At 38.6% G+C, this 14,412-nt stretch overlaps 1 protein-coding gene across 1 annotated transcript; it reads left to right on the top strand.

Annotated features, from left to right (window-relative positions):
- Positions 1 to 8,875: 8,875 nt before the first annotated feature.
- Positions 8,876 to 13,685, top strand: LOC145764686 (tRNA-dihydrouridine(20a/20b) synthase [NAD(P)+]-like). The gene is made up of 2 exons (XM_082576336.1): positions 8,876 to 9,635; positions 12,010 to 13,685. The coding sequence occupies exons 1-2, from the start codon at positions 8,957 to 8,959 to the stop codon at positions 12,273 to 12,275; spliced, it is 945 nt and encodes a 314-aa protein (XP_082432462.1). The 5' UTR covers positions 8,876 to 8,956; the 3' UTR covers positions 12,276 to 13,685.
- Positions 13,686 to 14,412: the final 727 nt, after the last annotated feature.

The raw sequence follows: 14,412 nt of genomic DNA on the forward strand, positions 1-14,412 counted from the left end.
TTGCATTCATACGGTATAAATACAAACTCTATGCGAAGTAGCAAAAAGTTCGTGGGAAAAAAATTTCGCATCCGGGCGGATATCTTTTTAGAGATGTGAAAATGTTCAATCAAAAAACATAATCTGCAGAAGTTCTTTCTTTTTTTTATTTTCCCTTTATATCTTAAATTTTTCTGAAGGTGTTGCGACCGTGCCAAATTTCTTGCAAATCAATAACTTACTTCGGTCTCAAGCACGTTTTAACGTTCGCGTTTTGTCGCTTCTACCCTTTTCTCGACCTTTGCTATGTTGACGTGTATTGTTTTGATATGATGGTCAGAAATAAAAACAACTGAACTGAGCTGAAAACGTATTTTTTGGAGGCACTGGTTCAGTGCCGGATTAAGGGTCTGCTGGCCTGTAGGCAAATTTTATAAGTGGCCCGAAAATCAGGGTTGCCAACTAAAAAAAATAGAATTATCAGTGTTGCCAAATCATTGTTACAAAGATCGTTGTTGCAACTATAACACAGGGTACCGTGCAAAAACTTGGTCATATGCCTAACTAAATAACAACTTTGCGCGTTTTCGCGATTGAAAACGCGTTAACTAGTGTTTGAAGGTCAATCTTATGGAGTAGATCGCTTTCAATACACAAAACTGCCAGTGTACCAAGACGTTGTTGACACATTGTTGATCGTTTAACGTCTTTAATTCGTTTCAGTTGTGAAAATGAGCGTTCCCCGAGCAATTCGTAGCCATTAGAGACAAATACATTCTAAGTGCTACTTCAGTGTTCGGAAATGCATTATAAACATCAGTAGTGTGCAGCATTTTAAACATCTTCTGGGCACTTCCTGTTGCTGCTGTTTCATCGCGTCTTTGTTCTTTATAGTCTTTATACCAGCACATAAACTGACGAAATTCTGATGAGAAGTCGGAAGACAGGTCCTTTTACAGACATGGAGTCGTACTCCGTCAAAACCCCAAACCTCTGCAGCACCATGGAATATGCATCGATACGTTTCTGTAGTGCACTCTTCAGTTGGTCGATGATCAAATAAAACGTGTTGATTTTAAATTTTTGCTGGCCCGACATTCCTTCCACTGTCCACATCATCTGTAGCAGCTCCATCACTGACATGCTTCTGCCGCTTTGGTGCTCGCCGACTTTCAGATTTACGAAAGCATAGATTATTTGAAGCATAAAATGTCCGATAAGAAACGGTTCACAAGTCACACTCACAGCTTCAATTGCACTATAAAACTAGGCGATGGAAAATTACAAATAGGATCTGCTATACAGTAAATACACTCGAGACTCAATCTTGCACTACCTACGCCCAAATACTCAATCTGATTATCATTTTGAATCTGACTAAAATTTATTTCCAATTTCTTTTTTTTTTAATAATCGTGTTTTTTGTTTTTATTTGCGCTCATTGCGATAACGTACAGTAGGCTACTCTGCGATCACAGATGCGATACAACAGACGACAGGAAGCAGCGAAGTGACATATAGTCTTCGAGTCAGCTGCTCTCCTTATTTTGGCTTGCCATTAAGTGTCTTTGCCGAGACACAGCCGCGTGCTCTGAAGCGGTGTCGAACCCACGTCCTTTCCAGTGGCGTATATTCAGGGTGTTCAAGGTGTGCACTGCACACCCCAAGAAATCCAGAAAAAAAAATTTCCATCGGTTGTCGATGTTCTTTAGTTTCATGATATTCTAACATCTTGCTGCATGCTGATTGCTTTCTTTTCAATTGCAAAACTCGTCCCCTTCTAATTTTAATACTCCAACGTTTGAGGTCATTGCCTTTAAGTTTTTTCGGTCATTAACTAGACTGCGCTTCTCGTATTTCGATTGAAGAAATTGAAAAAAGGCGGCGGCCATTGTTAGTGTCTCAAACTCGCGTGAAAGCTGCGCTGTTAACGATAACATTTCTGAGCTGGTTGCGCTTCTGCAGAAAACTAACTTGTTAACTATAATTTAGAACTTTGGTGTAATAGAGGTTTTATTCATCTATGAAATGAATAAAAGCATGTGTTAAATTGTACAGAATTATACATACAGTCTATAATATAAAGCAAAAACACTGCGATGCGAGAGCACGTATACGATACACTGAATGCATCATTTCCAGCAGTTCAGCAGAACTCTTACCGTATTCAATTTGGCGTTACAGCTGAGCTGATGATTAGCCTATTGTAAAAACAGCAACAAACAGTGTATTACATCAAACCTAAGCAAATGATACGCTATATTATAGCGGCTATAACGTAGGCCTATAGCTCAACAAAATCAAAACAAATTAAATATTCACCAATACTGATGTGATGTCGAAAGGAAGTAGTTTATTGGTGTTTGAAAAGTACTGTTTTGTTAAGCGTTTTACGAACCAATTTGCCTTGTATTTGCTTGCAGGTTTCCTTACCAATGTGGTAAAACCTAATTTTTAAATAACATTTGGACACAGTTTTGACTAGCGTAAAAATGTGATTATCGGTAACGGTGCATTCAAACACAAGATCCGTGAGATTAGTAAATATCTTGGAATGGTTTATATTTCCAAGCACAGCTACCGCAATAGCTTCCACAATGCCTGGATGAAGAGGTAATCTCCCAGCTGTGGTAGTTAGTAACCGTTTAATGCATAATTCAGTTTCTTCACAAATATATACAACACTGAAAGAAGGTTTAAAAAGTCCACTTCTATCTTTAAATGATAAGAAGCTGGGTTGAACAGGTAAAGTGTGTGAACTCAGTTCAAAGCGGCACCTTGCACATAACGTTATCTTTGCGCACATTTTGGCAGCATAAATTAACAAATTCTAACAATATGTTTGCGATTGTAGAACAGCAAAGGTGAAATCATATAAAGATTTCGTCATACTAGGTGAATTGCGGAGATATTTATTAGTTGTTATTTCACAGCAACTTGAAACTGAAGCTATTTCTTTAAAAGTTATTGTTGATGAAATCACACGAATTTACGTCATAATGCAACGTTTTGCTACAACGGAGAAAATCGAAAGCCATCAATCTCTATTGAACAGAATCCTGGTAAAAGCTGCGGTTGTGTTGTTGCATAGAAAACTATTTGTTTTGTCAATTATTTGTTCACAACAACTGAGTTTTTTAAGAAACGCAAATATTATAGGAGAATTACATTTTGTAGAAAGTTAAGTTGTGTTCAGTCGTGTTCTCATTGCTTTAAGAATTGGCGCTCCAGTTGTTTCAGGAACGAGGAGGCGACTGATTCTTAACTAATTAATTCATCTACTTCTACTTGTTTTAAAGTATCAGGTTTGGTGGCCGTGCTTAACTACTGTATATTTATCGATTCATATACCGCAATATTAAATCCGTTCATGCACGTCTTAAACCATAATAGTTTTGCCACCTTTTCCTTTTGTTGGTTTTGTTCCTGTATTTCTTTTTCACAATATCATTTGTTTTGCATTCTGACAAGGAAAAATAAATTGAATTGAATTCAAAACAATGAAAATTCATTACGGGTCCCTACAAAAGCATTGGCAAACGCGCGGAATAGGTACACTAATAATGGCTGACGTCTGAACCTGCTTTCTTCAAAAATCGTAAACGAGAGAAGTGACGATGCGCGGTCTAGTTATAATAAGATGTCTATGGTCATTACCTTTAAGCTGGGTGTGCACTGACATCTTGGCGAGTGCTATTTAAAATAAACAATTAAGAAAAATGACGTCACAAGGCAGCGAAAACAGCAATGGTTTTAGGTCAGCCAGGCTGTGCACTCGCTGATCTGCACACCTTGGCGCGTCATTGGGGGAATCCCAGGCAATAGCAAGTTTTAGCTTGTTGGATTAGAGTTTGAGGTGATCAGCGTTGGAAACAACTTTTGCTAGAACTGAAGCAAAAGCAAGCTTTCTACGACGATGTAATTCAAAAATTTATTGCACAAACAAGAAGAATCGAATTATGCTATAGATGAATTTTTTCTTCTGTAGTCGAGGTGTTAAACATTTTCGTTTTTACTAAGTAGTACGGCGGATAAAAGTACAGCCGACCAACATAGCAATCGACTTTTTTTTCTTGTTTATTATCGAGTTGCTTTGCTATTGTTTTTTGTTTTAACTTTCACCTGTTTGTTTTTAATTCGCTTGTACATTTCTCAAGGTGTTGTGACCGTGCCTAATCCTTGCATGAAGTAAATCATTTCCATCTCGAGCACGCTTTAACTTTCGCGTTTTTTCAGACTCCTGCTGTGTTATGGCAAGTAATATTGTTCGTTTTGATGGTCGGAAATAAAAAGTGAACTGAAGTATGTGACTTTAGAAATGCAACCTAATGTTTGATATTATTAAGTCTTTCATTCAATGAGCAAAATAAATATTTGTTTTGTATTCTTCTCCATTCCGACAACATTATTTTTGTCAGTTCTGTTCATGTTCAGAATTTGTGCTGAAAATGCTCTCTGAACGCACCAAATTCAATGTTAATTTTAAAATTTTCTGTGGGAGGCCCCCCAGACCCCCCGCTGTTGGTTTGCCGTCACTGAACACCCTGTCAAAGTGGTCACGGTACGCCACTGGTCCTTTCGAACGTCGCGCAGACGTTCTCACCACTCGGCAACGCAGCCGACATTTCTAGTTTCTTAACACAACGCCACGTTTATTTCGTTGCGTCACCCAACGGAAATGCGAATTATTAAAAACATCAAAAAGGAAGTGGCAACATGTTTCAATTCGTCTTTTTTTAACGATTTTTGCAACCTTTAATTCATCTGGAAAAACAGAGCTTTTAAGATAAATACTTATTAGTTTAGAAAATAATTATTTTGAAAACATGACTAAATTTCTACTGATTTTAAAGTGGCCTGGATTTTTGGCTGGCCTGTAGGCACGTGCCTACTTTGCCTAATGGTTAATCTGGCACTGCACTGGTTGCTGCAACCGAAATCGCTGAAGTTTGGGAAATTCGAAGGGAGTTAAGAAAAAATTTGAGCTGGGCTGGAGGAGCAATTGGCAACACTGTCTCTTTAATTTTTGATCCAGTGTAGTGTTGGCAAATAGAGAATTTTTTTCTCAATTGTGAAATTTGTAAGGTTGATTGATTGAATCTTTATCCTCGGACTGGGAAAGCTTCTTGCAGAGCTTAATCCTGGCAGTTTTGCATACTTGTAGAGGCTTTAAAATCACTGACGTGCGTTGCTCAAGCGCACACCCCGAGAGTCGAACCAGCGCTGCTTGATCTTAAAGTTTCTTTGTTCCAGAAGTGACGGGCTAACCAACTGAGCTATCAGGTCGTTGTAGACAAGAAATTATAATCGGGAAATCTTAAAGCCATGGAAGAAGATGAACCATTTTTGTCAGTTGGAAAGAGGTTGGTTGGTAAAATACAATTGGTCAAGTTTAGCAAAGGTAGTACGGTAGGGCAAATTCAATTGATAAGTTGCCGCAATTTAAATAGTTTGCAGTTTTTAATGTTTGAAAAGACACGGGTTCAACATCGCTCAAGAGCATGTGGCTTAATCCATGGCTTAGGCCAAGACACTTAAATCATTGATGATTGGCTTCCTTCCTTTCCCGTTAACTTAATCAAAAGCTGGAACCACTTAGCATAAGTCCGGCTGCAAAGCCGAATGGTGATAGCCCTGGAATGGTAATCGAAAGGGCGCCGGTTCGACACTGCTCAAGAGCATGCGGCTGTGTCTTTGGCAGGACACTTAAAGGCATGCCTGAAGGTGGACACGAAGATTGGCTTTCTTGCCTTCCACTTAATCTAAATCTTCAATCACCGAGTGTAAGCCTGGGTACGACAAACAAATCATGATTATATAATTGTCATTATTGAATCAAAACTAGTTGGGCTATTGATTGGCTATAATAAAAAGTAGTCTACATTGATAAAGGGAAACAGGCATTTTAAGATTGATCTATAGGCAATAAGAATATTCCGACCCATACCGACCGTATATCTTTTATTATTATTATTATATTGCATTCTGGTCCAGTACACATGGTACCGGTACTACAGAGAAAAACATTACCATACTCGCAAATAACAATTGATAAGAAAACATAAATAAATAAAAATAAGAAATTTTTGAAGAGAAAACAAAAATCACAAGGAACAGAAAAGATAAGACACAATCATAAATAGTTTTCGACACGTCGCTTAAATATTGCAATAGACATACTATTGACTACAGCATATATGGTAAATTATTCCAAGTGTCGACTACTCTATTGGCAAAGGAAAATTAACGGCAATTTAGTTGAGCAAACTGTTAATGCAATTTAAAATTATGACCTCTGGTTGAATTAGAATTATAAAGGAAATATTTGGAAGATGGTGATACCGAATGTGTACTAATTTACAAAACTTCTGTCAAATCAAAAATTAATCTCTGTTTTTCCAACGAGAGAAGGTCTAGTTCAAACAGTCTTTGTTCATAAGTTAGGTTTTTGAGTCCATAAATGCATTTTGTTGCTCGTTGTTGCACCCTCTCCAGCAAATCAATGTCCCGAACAGCATGGGGATTCCAAGCCGCCACTGCAAATTCCAAGTGGGGCCTGATCAACTGTTTATATAATCTTAAAAAGACATGCTTGTCTCTGCTGACCAGTGTCCGTTTTAAAACACCCTTAAATTTGAACACCCTAAAAAAACCCTGAGAACACCCTGAAAACACCCTGAAAACACCCTGAAAACACCCTGAAAACACCCTGAGAACACCCTGAGAACACCCTGAGAACACCCTGAGAACACCCTGAAAACACCCTGAGAACACCCTGAGAACACCCTGAGAACACCCTGAGAACACCCTGAGAACACACTGAGAACACCCTGAGAACACCCTGAGAACACCCTGAGAACACCTTGAGAACACCCTGAGAACACCCTGAGAACACCCTGAGAACACCCTGAGAACATCCTGAGAACACCCTGAGAACACTCTGAGAACACCCTGAGAACACCCTGAAACACCCTAAAACACCCCGAAATTTGATATGAATAAACTAAACTAAGATGTTTTACAATAGATTGAGTTTTGCTTTTAGCAGCATGATTGTTGCTTAGGCCTACTTCATAATGTAACTGTAATATCTATATTGTGAAATACGATGTTTTAAATGTGACTTTGATTTCAAGGGAATGTTAGAAAGTTAATTTTAAGTCAAGGAATGTTCCGGCTTGGTCTTTTTAACTTGTCAATCGTGGTCACAAAGATTACGGCCTGTTTAATTTCAATTGCTGCAGTGAGGCCTTCGTAGGTCAGTAGGTCACTAAAGCACAAGCGAGGACTTTTGTCGGATGCAACCTAATTCGTACCATGAACAGTTCGTACCGTCAGTTCGTACCTTGAAAAGATCGAGAGAAAAAATTAAAAAAAGCCAAAGTCGCTAATCGCAGTTTCCGCAAACATTTTAAAATTTTCCGCAAACGAAAACTCCTAGGATCATTGCCAGAAATTTAAAAATGTTTGCGGAAACTCCGATCAACCTTAAACCCTAACCCTTTTAAAATGTTTGCGGAAACTGCGATCAGCGACTCCGGCAAACTCTTAGGATCATTATCGGAAATTTTAAAATGTTTGCAGAAAAACGGAAACTGCGATCAGCGATGTTCTATTTTTTCTTCTCAAGTCTCGATCTTTACAGTTTGTATGTTTGCGGATACCGATGACTAACCGATACTCTGATACCCCAACCCTTTTAAAATGTTTGCGGAAACTGCGATCAGCGACTTCGCCTTTTTTTAATATTTTTTTCTCGATCTTTTCAAGGCACGAACTGACGGTACGAATTGTTCATGGTACGAATTAGGTTGTACTCCTTTTGTCTATGTTTTGACTAAATTTATTAAACCACATTACATCATAGCTTGAACTCACTCAAGATGAGGAGTGAAGATTGATAATTTAATCTTTATCTTTGGACTGGGAAAACTTCTTGTAGAGTTTAATCTTGGCAGTTTTGCATACTTGTAGGGGCTTTGCCTTTAAATCACTGACGCAGGCCAGTCACCGAGAGTGACAGGGTGAAGTTTTCAATTGTTGAAGTCTTGTTGCCGGGGAAGTATTCCATCCATTAGATGCCGCTGAATGGAGAGCAGTCCTTAGAATGCATTAAGCTCAAGTGCACACCCCAAAAGTCGAACCAGCGCCGCTTGATCTTGAAGCTTAGTTCGTTCCAGAAGTCAAATGCTAACCAACTGAACTATCGGGGCGGACAAATAAAAGATCACTGAAGCAGTGATTCATTGAAATTTACCTTGGAATCATCTTATAATGTAGCCTATTGTATAGGCTATATAAAGTCCCGGTGGTGTTGCATTATGTATTTTTCATGTGTCTGTGTAGAATTTTATGTTGTGCATTCATTATTATTGCTTCTTGTAATGCATGTTTATATAGGTGCCACAATTATTAGTTCTAAAAGCATACGGTAGCTGAACATTAAAATAATGAGAAAGTACCCTGGTGTTTACAACATAAAACATGCTATTATTATTTACATTGCAATTTATAAAAGGCTGTGGCTATATTTACACTCTTTAGTGTAATAATAGCCTCAATAGTGTTGCCAGATAAGGAATTCTGTCCTAATTTGAGCAAAGTTTAAAGCTGTTGAAAACAAAAACTTGTATTTTGGAAATTTTTGTTAATCCTGATCTAAGATCAAATCCCTAATCTTATTCCTAACTCTTCCTAACTCTAATCCTAACTCTGGCAACACCTTATTGTAACCATGGCATTGAGTGTGGAAAAATAGCCACCTCTTTTATAAAAAGAAAATATTAAAAAGAAGTCATCTTCTTCTTTTATTGTCGCAATTGATTCCAAGCATTGACTGCCTCTTGCGTGAAAAGTCATCTTATGGTTTCATTTTTCTTCAGTGTTCACATTTGAAAATTTAGGGAATTTATATGCTGTTTATTGCTAAGAAAAGAAAACATGATTCACTTATGAAGCTTCATATCCACTCAACCTAATGATGCTGGATTTTGAAAGAGAAAAAACAAATATAGTGGACTTACTACATGAACAATCACCTCTAAAAATATGTGCTCCAATGGTGAGATATTCAAAACTACAATTTCGAACATTAGTCCGAAAGTATGGGTGTGATCTTGCGTATACACCAATGATCATTTCAAATTCTTTTGTGAGGTCTCAAAAATGTCGAGATGTTGAGTTTGTTACGAATAGTGTCGACAAGCCGTTAATTGTACAATTTGCTGCTAGTAATGCAATAGACTTTTCATTGGCCTCGGAAATAGTTTACCCACATGTTGATGGTGTGGATTTGAACTGTGGGTGTCCTCAGAGATGGTCAATGGCTGAAGGTTATGGAGCGAAACTTTTGCAAAGACCTGAACACTTATTTGACATCATTAAAAGTGCTCGTAATCTTATATCAGACTCAAAGTTTTCTATCTCTGCAAAAATCAGAATATTTGAAGATAACAGAAAGACTATAGATTTATGTAAAGGACTTGAAAATTCTGGAGCATCATTTATCACTGTGCATGGAAGGACTAAAAAGGAACGACACCAGCCAGTTCATTATGATGTCATAAAGCTTGTCAAAGAATCTGTTTCCATTCCTGTTGTAGCAAATGGTGATGTGACGTCACTTTCAAAGCTTCATGAAGTGCATAAAAAAACTGGTGAGCTTTTGTGGATTTTTAACTTTAATTTTTTAATTATGATTACTGCTGCACATTTTTCAAGAAGAGAAACAGATATTCCTCGTGGCTTGTTCTATGCACAACTTTACCTTAGAATTGAGATGGATTAAAATCTTATTTTTTAAGAATATTAAAGCAGACCGTTTGTTTAGAGCAGTGGTTCCCAACCGGGGTGCCGCGGCACCCTGGGGTGCCAATTGCAATGCTCAAGGGTGCTGCGAGATATTGCAATATTCCGGCCCATTCTTTATTTTAACTTTAACCCGTTAAGTGCGGAATTTATTTATTTCTAATCGAGTTTCAGTGCGTAAGTTGCGCGTCTCGCAGTTATTCCCAGCTCCTTTCTGGAGGGTCGCTTAGTGGAGAAGTCGCTGGCGGTAAGTAGATAATCCGCGGTAAGCCTTTGTTTTCTCGCCCAGGAAAAACAGCGTGAAAGAAATTTTGACTCGTTGCTGTTCTTTCCATAAAAACGTTTGAAACGCATCATTATTGCCAGGTTTCATGATTTTATTTTGCGAAGAATTCGAGAAATCCAGTTTTACTGGACTCTCATATTGTTATGAATCTTAAAGAAAAATTAATTGACATTCGTAACGATGGAAATTTTAAGCTTATGCACAAGCAGATGCCTCTCCACGACTTCTGGATAAAAATTCAAAATGAATATTCTTGCGTTGGAAAGAAAGCTATTGTGCTTTTGCTGCAGTTTTCCATGTCATAGCTTACCTATGTGTAGGGGTGTTCAATTTCGATTCGATTTCGATTAAAGTGATATTCGAAATTTGTTTTCGTATCGGAAATATTCGAAATTATAGCCGCCCTTTCGGCTGAACGCGGTTGAAAGTAACGGGAGTGACGCGAAATGTGTCTTGTCGCATTTTGCAAGCGAAAAAAGACTTCAACGCATACGCATCGTCGATCACGTGAGTATCACACGCTCTCGCGGGTCCAACGGCCAGTCCTGCTCATGTGCGTTGAGAAAAGTCGTGCGCAACGTCGTTGTCTTCCAAGCGCGTGCAGCCAACGGGAGGTGCCAGTTCTTCCGATTCCGATAGCCCCGACGTTGAGCCAACACCGGCGACGCCATCAGGCGATGAGCGAAGACGCCAGACCACTCTGGCGGAACTCTTCTCCACGGGCAGGGTCCAGACGCAAGACTCCAACAACAGTGACTGATGATGATGAAATCAGCTCAATCTCAAACGAGATTTTCTATTTTATGAAGCAGAAGCTTGCTTCTGGGCAAGCTGATCCGCTTTCCTGGTGGAAAGCAAACGAAGGCGAGCTACCGCTGCTGAAAAAGCTAGCCGAGAAGGTTTTTGTGATCCCAGCGACCTCGGCTCCAGCGGAGCGATCGTTTTCAAAAGCTGGCCTGACCGTCACGAAGCTGAGATCCTGACTGACGGGTGACCATGTCGATCAGCTTGTGTTCTTAAACACCAACATGGGCCTGGAGCTGTAGACGTTATTTTGTGTTCTTTTTTCGCAAATTTTTATGGCGTTTTTTCGTGTTTTCTAACGAATTTTCATGGCGTTTCTTTCAATAAAATCACATTTTGCAGTGTGGTGAATAGTTGTGATATTCGAAATCGAAATTCGGAAATCGAAAATGAATTGAATTTCGAATATTCAAATAATCGGAATTGAACACCTCTACTTATGTGAGAGTGGATTTTCCGTAACGAACTAAAACACGAGAACGACTGCTTATAGTCGAGGAAGAAATGCTAATGGCTTTATCGAATGTGCCCCCACATATTAAGGGACTTTGTGCAAGAAGTCAAGCCCAAATTTTACACTGACTTTTGAATAACAACATTTATTTACGCGCTATACTGTACAACTCATTCTGTGTTATTTCATACAGTTGTTTGAAATACAGAAACCCCATAGAATTGATCCAGTTTTGCCAGGATGCTGCAAACTATTTATCTCTTTGATAGGGTGCTGCAAGGTCTAAAAGGTTGGGAACCACTTTAGCAGGGCCGTAGCCAGACCGCAGAGCAAGGGGGGGCCGAAAAAATTGAAATGGGCAAAATCATGATAATTGTAGCTGTTGCTATTAAATGTTAGGATTTTGCCAGGGGGGGCGAAATTTTTTTCAGGGGGGGCAAGGGCCCCCGGCTGGCTACGGGCCTGCACTTTAGAGACTATGATTTTCCTTTTTTTTTGTTCTTTTTACTACACTGTAACCATTTACCTGATTCTAAACTTGATCCTTAAATCTGTGATCATCCTCGGAGTTTAATATTGGTCCGAAGTGGCTACTTCTCATGATATAAAACTTATGGTATAGCTTGTGCCTTGTACAGTACTTGCCTGTTTGTTTTTGATTTTCTGTTTGTTTCTTTAGGAGCTGATGGCATCATGGTAGCTCGGGGAATATTAAGCAACCCTGCCCTGTTCCATGGTTATGATCATACCCCTTTGCAATGCATCAGTGATTGGTTGGAGATATGTTTATCATCAAAGACGCATTTCACTTGCTTCCACAACCATTTAATTTACATGCTTGAGAAAATAACAGGCAAAGAACACAAAAAAGTTTTTAATTATTTGAAGACTAAGGAAGCAGTTCTTGAGTATCTTCAAAATAATAATTTACTGGAGTTGAAATGAGAATGTTTATTTTGGTACTTTGATTACTCACCTTTTTTTGCATTGACTAATTGAGCAACTGTGCTACTCAAGAACCGGAGTAAAAATTTTGTGGCGGGTTTATCTAGAAAAAACACAGTTTCAAAGTACGGTACAAAAATACTCAAAATTAAAAAATGTGTTTTTATAAATTTTGTATTTGAAAATAGGGTACTATGGTGGTTATTTGATTGCACCGCACGGCAAACAAAAGTACTGTAACTGAGTAGCACCAGAAGACTTAGCATTATTTTGATGCACTGCAAGAAATGTAACTATACCGGTTAGAACCGTTAGACAATGTTACTAGATGTAATTTTCTATTATGAATTTTATAAATTAAAATCTTAAAAATTCAAAACATACAACTGGTAGGTAGCGAGATAAGAATATTGTGCAGACTCGTGAAAGTTAAGGCGTCACAAAATATGGCGCAGTCATTTGTGATAGAGGTTGTCTAATAATATCGTATGATACTGACAAAATTACAAAAGTGGTTGCGATATAGACGGCGCGTGACCGTTGCGCTTTTAATTGTTTTAAAACTCTTGAAAATTGTTGCGGCACGTTGTTTTGTTACGGTTACGTGTTTTGGACTTTATTTGCGATGATATAGCTTTTGTTTGCTTTTAGCAGCATGATCGTTATATATTTCACAAGTGTAAATATGGACCAGTGAACGTTGAGAAATATTTATTGCTAAGAGTGCCCAATATACGTCATATGTGTAAGAGACGTCATATGTCAGCTGATAGGGCTAGGCGTTCATGCTTAGTTCTATGCATGTTCTATGAAACTATGCCTGAACGTCTAAGCCTGGAACAGGCATGGTACACAGAAGGATATCTGATGTCTGCTGATGTGCGGTTCCGCTTATCAACATGGCATGCTAACGCCAACAAGATCCCTAATGCTCGTTAGGAGAAAGTGGCCACGCTAGATTTATTGTGTGTAATTAGCATGTGTAATAAGTTGAGATACCAGATACGTAACCTAATGCTAAGCCTTGTAACATTAAGATGGTATTTAACCCCCATGTTAGATGATCCTCTTGTTTAATCATCAATTTGATGCATCATTCCATGTTTTATTTTCTTATCGAGTGCACTGAACAAAGTTGACGAACTTTTGCACGAAAAACTATTAACTGAGAGCGAAATGCCAACATTTGTAGCTTGTTTTAGCAATGACAGCCCAAGTTTAGTTGAGGTTCTCGTCTTTTATAGACTGCTTTAGCATAGGCTATAGGTGTACCACTTTGCTTAGCCGTTGAGGGCTGATTCTACTTCTGTGTACTTACTACTTGAATCTTCCTCATTCCTACGTTTCGATTTTATAAAATAATTATTGAAACACTTTTGGTTGTGATTTAATTTTGGAAAAAAAGTGACCTGTCGCAAGAAAAAGATTGTTGCTTTAGTTGTGGAGACTTTAGCTGTACTCACAAGGTTCAGTCCCTGGCGAAGTTTCATTTTGAAAAATCACTCAACGTTTATGTAACCAGATTTTCGCGGCACACACTTTGGGAAACTCTGACGTACCGTACTAATTGAGCTATCGGAACTGACAATAGCGAAATTCTTGTGATTCGCTATTGTCCTGCAGGTTATACAGTTACCGTACATAGCCTACACTACAGTTTAAATTATATTGCCGAGAAATACGCTCCGTTAGCTCAGTGGTTACGCTACTGGCTCAAGATCACGCGGCAGTGGTTCGGTTATCGAAGTGTGCGCTTGAGCAACGCACTTTCAAGACTGCTCTCCATTCAGCGGCACCTAGTGAATGGATTAATTCCCTGGCAACGACACTTCAACAATCGGAAACTTCACTCTGTCAATCTCGGTAACCAGCCCTGCGTCAAGAACCTCTATAACAGTGTTGTACGCGTCAATGAAATAAATTGACTGCGTCAGCGCTAATTGCTTAAAAACTTCACGGCGTAAAGTACTGCGGCAGCTCTTAAAGAAATTGACGGCGTCAGCGCTAATTTCTAGCGCTATTTTAGCCAAAGTTTAGGCTAAAAATAGCTATAAATAAAGAGCAGGTATTATGTTTTGAGATTATTGTAATTAGCTGCTTATAGCCTATTATTTCCTTGTAAAAGCACAGCATTTCA

The sequence above is a fragment of the Aplidium turbinatum genome, chromosome 2, assembly GCF_918807975.1.
Source record: "Aplidium turbinatum chromosome 2, kaAplTurb1.1, whole genome shotgun sequence".
NCBI classification, from domain to species: Eukaryota; Metazoa; Chordata; class Ascidiacea; order Aplousobranchia; family Polyclinidae; genus Aplidium; species Aplidium turbinatum.

What these genes read in the sequence shown, in the direction of transcription:
- LOC145764686 (XM_082576336.1), top strand. Translation starts at nt 8,957, where the DNA reads ATGATGCTGGATTTTGAAAGAGAAAAAACAAATATAGTGGACTTACTA. An exon ending in TGAAGTGCATAAAAAAACTG is followed by an intron (nt 9,636 to 12,009) that starts GTGAGCTTTTGT and finishes TTGTTTCTTTAG; the next exon opens with GAGCTGATGGCATCATGGTA.